The 15,162-nt window shown below is 50.8% G+C and overlaps 1 protein-coding gene across 4 annotated transcripts in view; it reads left to right on the forward strand.

Annotated features, from left to right (window-relative positions):
• The window catches only part of Mapt (microtubule associated protein tau), an 89,672-nt gene that overhangs the window by 44,011 nt on the left and 30,499 nt on the right, over positions 1-15,162 (forward strand). For 3 of the 4 annotated variants that reach the window (XM_051178666.1, XM_051178670.1, XM_051178690.1), the window contains exons 2-4: positions 4,830-4,942; positions 8,054-8,140; positions 15,025-15,090. In XM_051178666.1, the coding sequence (XP_051034623.1) occupies positions 4,843-4,942; positions 8,054-8,140; positions 15,025-15,090 (253 nt within the window). In that variant the 5' untranslated portion in view covers positions 4,830-4,842. The remainder of the gene's footprint in view (positions 1-4,829; positions 4,943-8,053; positions 8,141-15,024; positions 15,091-15,162) is intronic. The other variant, XM_051178680.1, reaches the window with a different exon arrangement.

Here is a 15,162-nt window from a genome sequence, read left to right on the forward strand (position 1 = left end):
GGGCAAGGAGGGGGCCAGAGTTGAGGTTCCCTTGTCCACCCCCTGAAACTTCAGAAGGCCACCTGAGATGTCAAATGGACTCACACCCCGGTAGGCAGAAGGACCAATGCCTTTCCACCTGGGAAGTCCCTGTTCTTAGGGAGCAGGAGAGCCTGGGCTCCGTCTGCACATCCCTGGGCCTCAGAAGGTCTGGGAAATAAAGGTGCTAGGATGAAAATGGTGAGGTAAATGGAGTTACTTATCTGAAAGGGTAGCCTGCACGGCACGCCAGGCCCCGTGGGCAGCACGGTAAATAATGCCCCTTTTTGGCAGGTGCTTGGTAAGAACTTCCTGATGCCAGATCTTGGGGCTCTGAGGCATCAGCCTAGGCAGGTGCCTCGTGGTCTCTCCTGCTCCTGTCATCAGTGTGGGCCATAAGGCTGGGGAAAGGCTCACTCCCTCCTGCTCTCCAGGGATGTGCTCTTTCTGGCGCTTTGGTTCAATGGACCCTCAAGGATGTTCCAAAACATTCTTTCCTTTTCTCACCGTGCCTCTCTCCCTCCCTCTTCCCTTTTCCTTCTGCTTTTCCTATGCTGCAGATGGATTGTGGGGCCTTGTACACACTAGGCTAGTGTTCTACCACGAAGCTCATGGCTGGCTTGGCTTAGCTCCTAGGTCCTGAAGCCCCCGGCTGGCCTAACCCTGCCTTGGAGGACATAAAAGAGGAGCAGAACCCTAAGGACAGCTGCCTTCCCAGGTCATACCGTTTTTCCTGTCCCCACCAAGGAAAATAGTGGCCTTGGATAGTAGCCTGTGATTTTAAGGATGACTTAACTTCTGCACAGACCCCTGTAATTCATCCCACTTCTGGAGGGTGTGTCTGGCCTTCTAGCCCTGACCAGAGGTCGGGGGTGTGTGCAGGGGCAGAGGGATCATTAGGAGCCAGGCCATGGCTTGGATGGTGGTGTGTGAGTGGGTACAATAAGACAACTGAGCAGCCAGCAGCCAGCACACCCTGCACCATCATCCCCAGCTGGTAAACTGCAGGGCATCACCCAAATGCTTGAGTGGTGCTTGGCTCTCCAGCTCCGAAGTTGGAAAGTATGGAAACTTCTAGAAATAGCTGAAGACAACCCAACAAGGACAGCAAGTAGAACTCCTCATTGAGAATACAGAGAATATGGCCATACCATCCTGAATGTGAGTGGTCTCGTCTGATCCTGGAATCTAATCAGGGTTGTGTGTGGTTACTTCTTGGATGGAAGAATACAGGAAGAGACTACAGGGCAGGGATTCCTACTGATAACTCATTTGTTTATTGTTGTTGTTGTTGTTATTTGGAGGGGTATTGAAAAAAATACTGGAGAAGGGACAAGACAGAGTGCTCAGCAGTTAAGAGCACTGGCTGTGTTTCCAGAGGACCCAGGTTCAATTCCCAGCACCCACATGGCAGCTCACAACTGTCTGTAATTCCAGTTCCAGGGGATCTGACACTCACACAGACACACATGCAGGCAAAACACCAATGCACATAAAATAATTTTTAAAAAATGAAAGAGACAGATCTGGTAATGTAAACCTGAAATCTTAGCACTCAGGAGGCTGAGGCAGGAGGATGGAAAGTTTGAGGCTCACCTATGTCTCTAAAGTAAAATGAAGAGCTGAGGAAATGGCTTAGTGCACCAAGTGCTTGTAGCAGAAGCGTTGGGACCTGAGTTCAAATCCCTAGAACCCACATGAAGCTAGACATGCTAGCACATGTGTCTGTAATAGCAGCACTCCTACAGAAAACTGAGAGATGGAGACAGGAAAGAAGCTGAAAGAGAGGACCTAGCCTGGCTACAAAGCAGGAAGAAACCAAAAGAGCCTGCCTCCATTAGTGTGGGGGGAAAAAGGACAGAAGCCCAAGGTTGCCTGCTCACCTCCACCATATACTCAAGCACTTAAGCACACCTAAGGGGCATTCACACTTACAAGTGTGTGTGTGCACTCACACACACACACACACACACACACACACTGATTAAAAAGGTCATATATTTAAAAAATAAAATAGGCGGTGAATAGTGGCACACACCTTTAATCCAAGCACTCAGGAGGCAGAGGCAATCGGATCTCTGTGATTTGGAGGCCAGCCTGGTCTACAGACCAGGACAGCCAGGGCTACATAGTGAGACTCTGTCTTGGGGGAAAAAGAGAAAGAAAGAAAGAAAGAAAGAGAGAGAGAGAGAGAGAGAGAGAGAGAGAGAGAGAGAGGGGAAGGAAGGAAGGAAGGAAGGAAGGAAGGAAGGAAGGAAGGAAGGAAGAAAAAGAAAAGGTGGACAGTGTCTGAGGAGAGGCACCTAAAATGGACCTCTGGCCCCCACTTCACATGCACCCTCTCAAATGTGTTCACACACACACACACACACACACACACACACACACACACAGGCACTCACACACAGAGGCACTCACACACAGAGGCACACGCATGCACTCATACACGCACGCACGCACACACACATGCACACCAGTAAATCAATAAACAAAATGTACTACAAAAAAATCCCCTCGTCTACAAATGGAATTCCGGTGCAGCCAGGATTCTTTTACAAAGAGAAACCAGGTCTCACAACAACCAAACCAAAAGTGAGTAAATAAAAAATTTAAAATCCATAAGAACAAAGGCCCATGAAAAATTTGTAATTTTAATATAAGCTGAGGGTGGCAGGAAAAATGTCCCGGAGCTTATCGTATCCCAGCTGGCTTTGTTATGTTTGCTTTTCAACTTGACACAAGCTAAAGTTTTGAGAAGAGGAACCTCAATTGAGAAAACCGCTGTATGGAAGAGCCTGTAGGCAAGTCTCCAGGGGTATTTTCTTGATTAATGATTGGCATGAATGGACCCAGCCTACTGGGCAGGTGGTCCTGGGTTGTGGAAGAAAGCAGGCTGAGCAAGCTGTGGCCCGCAAGCCATGGCATCACTCCTCCACGGCCTCTGCTTCAGTTCCTGCCTTGAGCACCTTTCCAGAATTCCCTCCTCGATGTGTGGCCTGACAGTCAAAAATGAAGTAACCCTTTTTCTTCTCCAAGTCACCTTTGGTTGTGGTGTTTCATCACAGCAGTAGAAACCCAATTTAGACAATGCAGCCGGGTGTTGGTGGCCTTACTCCCAGAGCTCAGGAGGCAGAGGCAGGTGGATCTCTGTGAGTTCGAGGCCAGCCTGGTCAGGAGGCCAGGACAGGCTCCAAAGCTACAGAAAAACCCTGTCTTGAAAAAGAAAAGACAATGTGAAGTGAATCACTGGGTAGGACCACTCAGCCTTGGGGAAGGGATGTCTTCTCTCAAACAAGAATCTGAAAACAGAACCGCCCTGTTATTCAGGCCCTTCCCCATGTCTGCATGATGTCTCTTCACCCTACCCCTCTTTGCCCAGCCATTCCGGCCCCCGCCTCTAGGATACTTAGGAATTCTAATCTCCCTGCCTAACCGCAGTCTAAGTTTGAAAGCCAACCTACCATTTTCTAAGGTACACATCTTGAGCCCATCCCTTCCTTTCCATCTCCTCTAGCCATAATCTAGTTCTGGCCTTTGAACTTTCCCCCTGGACCATGGCTGTCACCTCCATGGCAGCAAGCACTCTTATGCTCCCATAACTCTGTACAATGCTGCCAAGTTCACCTTAAAGCTCCTCTTTGGTGCTGTGCCTACTGGTGAGCAGTGTCTAAACCAGCCACTTCACCCGCCTCCAGACGCTGCTATGCCCTGCAATTTACTCCATTCACCACTGACTGGGTGGACACAGAGGGGCTGGAGAAAGATGCTGGCAGCAGCAGCCGAGGCAAATCTTCCCGTGTAGATTGAAGACAAGGTGCTACTTATGGTCCAAATGGAAGATGGTTCACTGCAAAAACACTCTCTTGACTTTGTGCACATGTTCCCTGTTTTGGGGGCTTGGCATAGAGCCCACTTGATAGACTGCTTGCCTAGGACACAAAAGCCTTGAACTCCATACTCAGCACTGAATGAACAAGGCATGATGGTGGCTAGTTTATGTAAACCCACTCAGGAGGTAGAGGTTCAAGGTTGCCTGTGGATGCATAGCTAGTCTGAGGCCAGCCTGGGCTACCTATGACCCTGTCTCAGAGATCGGTAAAAAGAGTTGAGTGGGAGACAGGAGCTGAGATTGGGTTAGGGATGGGTTTACTGATAAAGGCTCGGGGCTGGAAAAGATAGATGGCTCAGCAATTAAGAGCACTGACTGCTCTTCCAGAGGACCCAGGTTCAATTCCCAGCACTTACAACTGTCTGTAACTCCAAAGTCTGACACCCTCTCACAGACATACATCCTGGCATAAACAAGAGTGCGCATAAAATAAAAATAAAGAAATATTAAAATACTTTTTAAAAAAGATGCATGCTGAGCATGTACAGTGTTCACTAACCAGCAGCCAGACAGGCCATAGTCCAATCATTTGGAAGGCTGAGACAAAAGGAGCCCAGGAGTTTGGAGAGTTGGCTTTGCAGTCATTTGGCATTCACACAACAAAACTGTTCACTCTTTCCTGAGGAGAGAGGCCCTGCAATCACCTTTCCTTATAACTGTTGAACTACTTGCTAGTCAGCAGCACTGTGGAAAGAGCAGGGAATGACCTTAGGTCAGCTGCTTCAGCTGGTGGTTTGGGATATGAGCAGGTGGCAGGGATATTGAACACTGGTCTTCTGGAAGTGAGAAACAGGTCCTCCCACTGCAGCTTGGAGGGAAGAGTGCCTCTCTCCTTGTCCCCCAACTCCACTACCCTAAAAAGTCAGGTCTCTGGGCTCAGCATCCCATCTATAACTACCTCTCTTGCCTTATTCTTCTCCAGGCTTTGAACCAGTATGACTGAACCCCGCCAGGAGTTTGATACAATGGAAGATCATGCTGAGGGCTATACTATGCTCCAAGACCAAGAAGGAGACATGGGCCATGGCTTAAAAGGTCAGTGGGCAGCCATGCACAGCAGGCTAGTCACAGTAGAACAATCCAGTTTGAAAAGTCACCTCCTTAAAGGCAGTGGTGGTGCACACCTTTAATCCCAGCACTCAGGAGGCAGAGACAGGCAGATCTTTGTGAGTTCGAGGCCAGCCTGGTCTACAGAGCAAGTTCCAGGACAGCCAGGACTGTTACACAGAGAAACCCTGTCTCAAAAAACAAAAACAAAAAAGGAAGGGAGGGAGGGAAGGAGGGACAGTGTGACATGGAATTGGGGGAGAGGTTTTATCACTCTCAGCTCTACAGGAGCCTCTTCAAGTCCTTAGCTACACAAACTTGGCCATCTGGACTCTGTCAGAAAAGAACAGGTCACTCTGGGATTCAGAGTGTATCCATATTAATGAACTGCATCAGGAGTGGGGTATGGCATGGTGGCACTGGTCTATAATCCCAGTACTCAGAAAGCAGAGGCAGGAGGATTGCTCAAATCCAAAGCTAACCTGGTTTATATAGTGAGTTTCAGTTCAGCCAAGGCTGCACAGAGATACCCAGTCTCAGAGAGGGGGTTCAAGGGCTCAGAGTACTTGTGGCTCTTCCAGAGGACCTAAGTTTGGTTCCCAGTGCCCCCATGAAGCAGCCCAGAAAAATCTGTTGTCTCCAGCTTTGGGGAACTGACACACGCAGTGCCTATGTAGCATTCACAGAGTCACACACATATGCATAAATAAAAATAATAGAAGTAAAATTTTAAAGCACTTCTCAAATTCAGCTTAATTAATTAAAACTGCAGTCTGTAATGTAGTCTTCCATCACAATGACTTGGCCCTGATCTTACTGGCTCCAAACTCACTGGTTGTCCATTTCACTGTGTGCATGTGTGTGGGAGCTCTGGGGGGTGCTCAGACACACACACACACACACACACACACACACACACACACACACACACACGTTCTATGCTAACACTCTCCACACCTCCTCACAAAACAAAATCCAGCCAAGTTCCTCTGTACTAATATACCACTGAGAGAGGAGAGAGAGAGAGAGAGAGAGAGAGAGAGAGAGAGAGAGAGAGAGAGAGAGAACATTGGAACTGCTACCCCTTGGAAGGTGCTGTGAAACAAGTGTGTCCTACCCACAACTGTGCTCCCCCCCCCCCCAAAGCCAAAGAAACCTAACATTTCCATCGAATTAAATCTTGCTACTGTGGGTTTCGAATGAGCTGTTTGTAGGTGTGGAGTGACAGCCCTGACTTGGCAGTCACAGTCCTAACAACAATTCAGATATGTGACAAAAGACTGTTTTGAATAATGACAAGGGACTACACACTGAATACCAGAACAGAGAGTGTCTAAGTGGATGCTAAAGGTTGGAATAGGACTAGATCCAGCCAGAGAGGCTGTGGAGTGGGGGAGGTGGCCCCACACGCTCATGAATTAAAAGGTGCTGATGCTGATACACTTTCCAGACCTTCACAGGGGGGCTTCTTCCCCCTCCTCCCTCCCTCTAAGGATAAATGACGAGGTTGGAAGTACAAAGTGAGTCTGAGGATACATGAGACACTGTGATAAAACAAAAGAACGCATAAAAAGGGCCGTTCTTTGGGCTATGCTTTAAGTGAGGCTGTGAAGTGTCTCATCCCTCACTGTACCTGAACTCTGTCTGCCTTTCTTCTGCATGTTCTGCCTTGCACATAGAACCAGCTCCCTTCCACCACCCCACAACCCCAGAATCTCACCGTTGCCCCAGGGACAGCATCTGTCTCCACTGAATGTCCCAGCCACACTACAACCTAGCAAGTGCCATCCATGCTCAGTGTTCCCCACCCACTGGTTCACCAAAGCCCCGGCCAGACTTTACATAGCCTCCTGTGGCTCCCTGGGGCCCTCACACTATGTCACTGACTCTAGACCTCCTTGACACAAACCTCGAGGTTGCCTCCTGAAGTTTTGTAACCTGAACATGCTCCCCTGTTTGTCCAGTCACCACCAAGGACAGAGAGGCATTTGTTTCGGTTTTGGTTTTTGAGCAGGGTCTCTACACAGCCCTAACTGTCCTGGTACTCACTATTTAGCATTAGTTGGCCTCTCAGAGATCCACCTGCCTCTGCCTCCTGAATGCTGGGATTAAAAGCGTGTGGACCACCACACCGAGCCCAAGGGCCCTTTCTTGTTACACTATTGCCTTGCCAAGCATGGCCCTCAAGCCAATATCCCACCACCACCACCAGCTAGCTGAGAATGGTCCTAACTCTTCACGCAGTTGACAAAAACAACCATGTGAGGCGTGGCTTCCATCTTCAAGCTGTCTCATGAGTCAGAAAGATGTGGCCTCCTAGCTAGGCATAGCTCTGTCCTGAATTCTGTCTGAATTATGTTTTCAAGGACAGCAGATTGAATGGACTCCAGGTAGGACCCCTCTTTTCCAGAGAGTGGGTGCCCAGACTGTGCCTGCTGGGGGTGTTAATCCCTTCTGGGGCATGAGTTTCCCCCATGGCCAGAGCCCATTTGTCCATCTGATACAAGGGGTAGCTGGCTCTTGGAGCCTCTGGAGATTCCCAGGCAACATCTGCACCATAACAAAGAAAGAAAGAGAGAGAGAAAGTATCAGTTCCTATTGATACTCAGTGCTACTCTGAGCCCTTCAACGGAGGTTCAGTAAGACCAACAGAATAACCATCGCTTACAGTGGAGCTCACATGCCGGGCAAACGTGTTTAGCACAGCCACGGTTACAAAAGCCCAGGAGAGTTAGCATAGAAAACCCTCCAGCCAATGCAGGCATGAAAGCAGGGGACTTCTACCTCACCGAGTGAGTTCACTGAGCTGAGGCACTGTGACTTCAAGGGCGAGAAGCCACAGGAGAGGGCTTTCTAGATTCGCAGCCAGGTTGTCCATGTAAGGGCATTTGCCTCAGTTGGGCCTGGGTGAATAAAAGCTTTATCTTCTCCCACCCAGGAGCAGACACACAACACCCACATCTTCATCCAGGGACCCCAGGAATGGAGTATGGTTGTGTCAGGGGGCAGGGGCGGTCCCTTCATGATTTGATCATGAGGCTACAGTATCCACATTAAAGGTTCCTCCTGAGGTCTGAGGGCTCACTGTATATGTTCCAGAGTCTCCCCCACAGCGCCCTGCCGATGATGGATCGGAGGAACCAGGGTCGGAGACCTCTGATGCTAAGAGCACTCCAACTGCTGAAGGTGGGGCCTCCCTACTCCCACCAAGTCCTTCAGCCTGTGTTTCCCTTGCTTTGAGCTACCCCTCCTGGCTGGCTGCACACTGGGTGCCACCCTCCCGGCTACACTGGCTGCTTCCTGTCCTGCTGGCTGAGATGCGCTTGCTCAGTGCTTTGCAGAGCAGTCAGTGCTTTGGGAGCTGGCCCCTGCTTCTATGCCTGGCTCAACAGCGTGTGCCTTGAATATCACCATCATGCATCTACTACGTTAAATGTTCCATGCTTGCAGAAGCTGGGCTGCGCGGCACAGTGGGGCTCACACACAGCTCGGCAGGGTTCCCATCCTGTACCCACTACCCTCCACGGCCCCTTCAGAAGCCCCGTCTTACTTTTCTTTCAGGGATCAGGCAGAATGATCATTTGATTGAGGAGGGGGCAGGTCAGACATCTTCCCCACTCATGTGTTAGGAATGGCTTTGGTGTGGCATCTTCATTTCTTGGGCTCTGGACTTTGGGCATGGAGTATGTTTCATCTCTTCTAATCTGTCCACTCCAGATATTTGGCATCTGGGTTGTCCTGAAGCTGCTTGTCTTTTTCCTGAAATGCCTCCTGGTCTCTCTTTCTTCCCATGTGGGTCAGTCAAGACAACCGTATTTTGGCGGGCAGTGATGTTGTGTGCTCCTTTAACCTCAGCATTTGAAAGGCAGAGGCAGGTGGATCTCTGTGAGTGCAAGGCCAGCCTGGTCTACAGAGTGAGTTCTAGGACAGCCAGGGCTACACAGAGAGAAGCAGAGAAACTCTGTCTCAAAAAAAGGAAAAAAAAAAAAGACTACTATATTTGGCTGCAGGAAATGGGACGCTTTACTAACTGAAGAGGCTTACTAGTCTGGCGTCATAAGATGTCTGCACATGGGGACAGCTCCCCAGTGTCGTTTATGTGCTTCTTACTCATCTTTTGCCATCCTAAGTGGTTGGACTGTGGCTTCATAGTTAAAGATGCTGCCACACTCCCAAATACTGTACCTGCCTTGGAACCAAGAACTGTGGCTGGTGAAACAGCTCAGAAGATAAAGATGTTCACCACGCAAGCCGGGTGAGCTGAGTTCAATCCCCAGAACCTTATAAAGGAGAAAACAGACTCCTCAACGCTGTCCTTTAAGCTTCCACATGTCACCGTGGCTGGCACATGCCCACAGAGACACATTATGCACATGTGCCGTAATGATGAATGAAAGTGCCTTTAATCCCAGCACTCGGAGGCAGAGGCAGGTGGATAGCTGAGTTCAAGGCCAGCCTGGTCTACAGAGTGAGTTCAAGGGCAGCCAGGGCCACACAGAGAAACCCTGTCTCAAAAAAACAAAAACAAAACAAAACAAAAAAACAACAATAATAATGGGCAGAATTAAAAAAAAAAAAAACCCAGTGCAAAACAAAGTGGCTAAAAAGAACTCCAAAGCCAGAACTAAGAAAATGAGAGCTTTCTACAAGTTCAACCTTGCAGTTTCCACTTTCCTTCTTTGGCCAGAACTGAGTCTCTGACTGGCAAGGCTGGGGGATTGGGCATCTTGTTTTTCAATGTATTGAACAGAAGAAACCAAGCAAAAAAGAATATTGAGAATGGCTTCTAACTAACCATCCATCACAGTGTCCTCCTGTCTCCCTAACCTTCCCAGGAGGTCAGAAGGTCCACTCCAAGCCCTTTCTGCAGCCCTGTGCATTGTTTGGGAGTTCTGTTAGAGAATGAAAATGTGGCCTCCGAATCTCCCCCAGGATCTGCTTTTGGATAAATCCAGAACATGTCTGTCAAGCTCCCACCGAGTGCTTGGCATGCTGGCTCATCCCCGAAGGATACAGGTGGCATGGCCCTTAGCCTGATGACAGAACATCCTGGCCAGATTCCCTTTGCCCTCTTGAAAACCAGTGACACAAGACACTTCCTGCTCGTCCTGTTAGGACAGTTCTGCAGGCTGCCCTGAGAAAGCCCTGAAATTCGATGCCAAACCTGGTGCCAGCTCCCCAGACATTGCTTTCAGTGCCCTGACAGCATTGTCCTGGAAGAAACTCCCACTCACGCAGTCTGGACCTGTGCATGCATGGGCCTCATATGCCTCGCTCCCACCTTCAGAGAGGGAGGTAGAGCCTGGGCTGAGCTTTGCTAGCAGTTTTATCTGCCCCAGAGAGGATCATAGTGAAAATGGCCTTTGTGAACTAAACTGCATGGAATTCCGGGAATCTCTTAGAGCAGGCCACTCCTCAGGTGTGTGTGCCTGGCACGCCTGGTGGAGAGGCAAAGGCCTCGTTTCCCTTGGAGAGATGCTGCCCCAGCCCCTAGCCTGTGATCCCTATCTCTTGCCTCCACAAGGAGGCTGGACTCTGTACAGGACCTAGCCCGGTTGTTGCCACATACGGCACTCTGTGCCTTTTAATGGGTGTTAGGAAGTTGGCCGGACAAGGAGTTAGAAATGATAGAAGTTTTAAAGGTCACCAACAGATGGCGCTCCATTTCTGTGAATGCAGAAAGAAAGACTCAGCGGTGACAAGCACCTGCACCAAGCCTCACAGGAAAACCACAGGCTCGCTCTTTCTCAGCTTTCTCACACTGCCTGGGTCCCAGCTGCTGGCACCCCTGCATTGCCAGAAGGATCACACAGCTGCCTTCAGGATTTCATCAATTCTCTAAAACCCCTGGGGAATCGGGCTATGTCCTTTGTAGTACTTTCCAGGCAGGTGTCTTGGCGCCTCTGCTTTCCAGGCAGGTGGCTTTCCAGGCAGGCGGCTTGTGCCCCCCTTCTGTTAATATACTTCCTGGGGAAATGGGAGGAGGGCTGTGGCCCTGCTTTGAGCTGGCTTTTCTTGCATGTGGCTGGGAGGCCATCCCTGCCCTGCCCCTGTATAAACAGAAGGGTGACTGCGCCCCTAGTGGAAGAGAGAGCTTCCGACAAGCAGGCGGCTGCCCAGCCACACATGGAGATCCCAGAAGGAACCACAGGTGAGGGTGGCCGCCAGGGCCCAACTGACCCGCTCTGACCGGGTCGTCCTCGTGGCCACGTGAAGCAGATGTGTAAGTGACTCTGGCTTCCGGGCGTACTTGGCTAGTTAGCAGTGGCTGCCTTAGAGTCTAGCTGCTTCCCACAAGGGTTTTAGGGTCCTCTGATTCCTGCTGGATCCTGCCTCGGCAACATGCCAATTAGAGACACCCTCAGCAAGATTCTCTGGGAAAGGATGATAGTCCTCTGCCTTCCTCACACTCTCTCCAGTTCTAGCTGTTGCAAGTGGCAAGTGACCCTTAGGGGACAGTTTACCCCTCGGAGCACCGAGCATGGTGCAGTGGCCACATAACAAGATCTTCTTGAAGGTCTAATGGGCTGATCCTGGAGTTGTGAAGTGTGACCACACGTCCACTTCTAGGCCTGTGCTGCCTTCCAACCCTGTTTTTGTAGCCTGCTCCACCGGTGGGGACGATGAGGAATTGATCAGACAGCAAGCACACCACAAGAAAAAGCACTGAACTTGGGGCTGCTCAGGCATTTGTAAGTCAGTCTGCTAGGGCCCTAGGCATGAACCATCACAGCCCAGGACCCCAGGTATCTTTCCCCGAGTGTCCTCTTCCATGGGCTCGGGAAGAAGTCCAGCATTGGTGTGATGAGCCTGCGGTGCCCAGTTGCTTACCAAGAACTGCCTAATCCCTGTGCACAGGACACTGGCCATGAAGGTGGGACGTCCCTTCCTGAGGATTGTTTCTCTACCACGGTGCTAGCTAGTTACTCTTTTCCTCCTGGTGACCTGAGAGAGCAGCTCATGGTCTGAGGGATGGAGTCCCTGTGACAGGGAAGGCATAGTGGCAAAGACGGCAGTGAGGAAGCAGAGAGATGAATGCTGGTGCTCAGCTGGCTTTCTCCTTTCCCCCCCAGGACGTCAGCCCATGGGATGGCGCTGCCCATATTCAGGGTAGGTCTTCCCGCCTCAGTTAAAGCTTTCTGTGAATACCCTCAAAGACACACCCAGAGATGTGTCTCCTCCCAGGGGTGTGTCCACACCCAAAGGTGGTTCCCAACCCCATCAAATCGACCTTGAAAAGTAAACATCATAGCCGCTTTCTCACACATCGACTGAGCGTGCTCATTACAGAGCAAGTAGTGCCCTCCTGGTCTTTCAAAATGTGTTTCTGCTTTGCAAAGTGATGGACTGGCAGTAAGGCCTTCCGAGGCAGGTGGACCAGATGTCCCGAAAGCCTGGCCAGGCCTCTGCTTTGAACATGAAGGATGCTTGAACACCATGGGACATCTTATAGAGTGAGGTCATGAGTGACTTGATTTTTGTCTTCTGTCTGGGATGAAAACTCTCTACTTTCTCATCTCTCCTGGATAATCATAAATGCCTCCTAGTCTTCATGGTCACCAACAGCCTGCAAATGGATGTAGCTCAGCTACTAGAGTGCCTAGCTTAGCACCCATGATCGCCACCATGTCATACATTGAGTGTGATGAGGGGCGGGGAAGCCATCACAGCTGATAAATGCTCAACAGAAGGGCCAGCCTGGTGTGATAGTCAGGCCCACATCCATGTTCTAAAGCAGTCCCTACTCTGGGCTCCTGGGGATAGGTGTGTAGGAGGAGTCAGCACTGCTTCCCACTCCCTGCATGGACTCAGAGGCTGCTGTTTCTCTCATGGAGACTGTATTAGCTTCTCTATGTGTTCAGATGCCTGACAGAACCAGCCAAGGGAAGAAAGCCTTGTTTTGTTCATGGGCTCAGAGGGTTCATGGTTGCTTGGCTCCGTGGCCTTGGGCAGATCATTGTGGTAGCCATGTGTAGTGGAGGAGCGGAGGGGTGTGGTATTGGCCATGCTCTCTCTTTTATCAGCTTTTGTTTATTATTGCCCCACCCCAGCCAATGGGCTGGTGCCAACCACATTCATGGAGGCCTTCACTTCCGAGAATCCTCTCTGTAAATCCCTTCAGACACAGCCACATGTGTACCTCAACAGTTCCAAATCTAGGCAAGTTGACTGTGAATGTTACTCACCACATAGACCTTTCTTTAATCCATCTAGGTTCTTCCCTCTCAATTCCTGTGTCCAGCTTCCATAAAGATCCATGCCTCTGCCGCAGATTCTGGAGGCTGTCATCCCTTCTCTGTGGAGGGTGACTCATTCCCACTAGTGACCTGTTAGACTTGATCTAAGAAGCCCCAGTGCCACCTCTGATCCATGCCCATCTTGGCTGCAACTCCCTGTGACAATTCTCCTTTCTTTGCTCGGCCAGCCCTCCCCTGTCCTGTTGTGTTCCTGGGCAGGGCTCTGACTGCAGTCCACCAGACCTCAAGCCAGAGGGAACCGAAGCCAAGTGTCCGTCTCTAGGTGGTGCCTTGAAGACCATGGAGACAAGCTAGGCATGGCAGCACATGGCTGTCCTAGCGCTTGAGAGGCTAAGGTGGGAAGATCGAGAGTTCAAGGCCTGCCTGGGGGACATAGTGAGTGCAAGGCAAGTACGGATTACATGGCAAGATCCTGTGGAGCCACTCCAGGCCCAGGCCAATCACCTCTCGGTGGGTTTAGAGTTAGGCAGGTTTCCAGCTGTTGGTGGAGCTGGTACCTCACCTTGTACTCACATGAGCACATGCTTGCTGCTTCTCAGTGCTCAGTAAAGCTGCCCAACAATGCCTGCACTGGCATTGGGAAGATGAATGGACTCTCCTAGTGCTGGAACAGTGACCGTTCCAGAAAGACCCCTTACGCCTCCTAAGGACTCCATGACTGTTTAGCTGGATTTGCTGTCACTCTGAGCCTGTCCTCCACTTACTTCCATAATTTTGCTCGGACCAAATCCACACTTGGACTTTGCCTTCCCAGACATTTGACGAAATAAGTGACCATTGTTGTGTTATCTGACAAGGAACTGTCAGCCAAAGACCTCCTGGGCAGCACAGAGAACCTAGACGTGTCTGAGCTGATAAGTGGTGGCTGGAGAGCTTCCAAGTTCACTGCCACCACCCGGGGGCCCCACCCGCACTTAGCCATCTGGCTAGGTGCTTACCGGACACCATGTGACTATGCAGTGACTCAGGCTCTTTGCTTGTCGTGCTGTCCTTGTGTGGCAAGTCAAGTGAAAACTGGCTTGAGGTTTAGGTGCAGCGGCTGAGCACCTCTGTCCAGAGACAAGGCTGACAGCCCAGCTGGCACTGTGTGAACATTTCTTCTCCCGTGTTCTTGGGATAAGCGCTTACTGACTGGAATCCTGCTCATGTGGTCTGGAACTTTCTCAACTTCCTTTATTTGGGTTGACTGTCAGCTCCTTAAATAAAACACAGAGACCCAAAAGAGCTGCCCTTTGGCCCTGCTGGCCTTGCTCCAGTAATGCTGGTTTCAGGTGTGACCGGCGTGGGTTTAGAGGGAAGAATGTTAGCAGCTCCTCCTGCGTGTCAGGCTCTGTCCTCTGTCACTCTCCTCCTACAAGACAAACCCCAATCATCTCCCTGAGGTTCCCAATGAGGAAACAGGCTCAGAGATGCCAGGCAAGTGGTGGCTCCTGGGTCCACACCCCAGAGAACACCATCTCTTCCTGAGCCCCTGTCCTCTCAAAGTGTTGCCCAGGGCAGGCAATGCCGCCGCTGGGACTGTCTCTGGTCTCCCGGGTCCCAGCATCTTTGTTGGGCCAGGCGAGACAGCAGGACCTCGGACGCCTATGGAGAAGCTCTTTCCTCTTAGGTCGCAGTCACCTGGAAGTGGATGGTGCGTGGGTGCTGTCACCCCTGTCCCTAGCGGTGGCCTTCTCTGAGGAGTGGAGCACGACAGCTGACCCTGCAGGGCACACCCCTTCTGCATGGGAGAAACACGAGGTACAGAGAGCATGGATTGCAGCAAGAAGTAACTGTGTGCTTCTATCCTCTCTCTCTGCTGCCTTGGACCAGCTGAAGAAGCAGGCATTGGAGATACCCCCAACCTGGAGGACCAAGCTGCTGGGCACGTGACTCAAGGTCAGTGCCCAAATCATCTCTAGGACTCAGAGATGGGGAGGAGGGAGATGGGAGCACTTGGCAGGCTCTACC

Source organism: Phodopus roborovskii, unplaced genomic scaffold (genome assembly GCF_943737965.1).
Source record: "Phodopus roborovskii unplaced genomic scaffold, PHOROB, whole genome shotgun sequence".
Taxonomy (NCBI): Eukaryota; Metazoa; Chordata; class Mammalia; order Rodentia; family Cricetidae; genus Phodopus; species Phodopus roborovskii.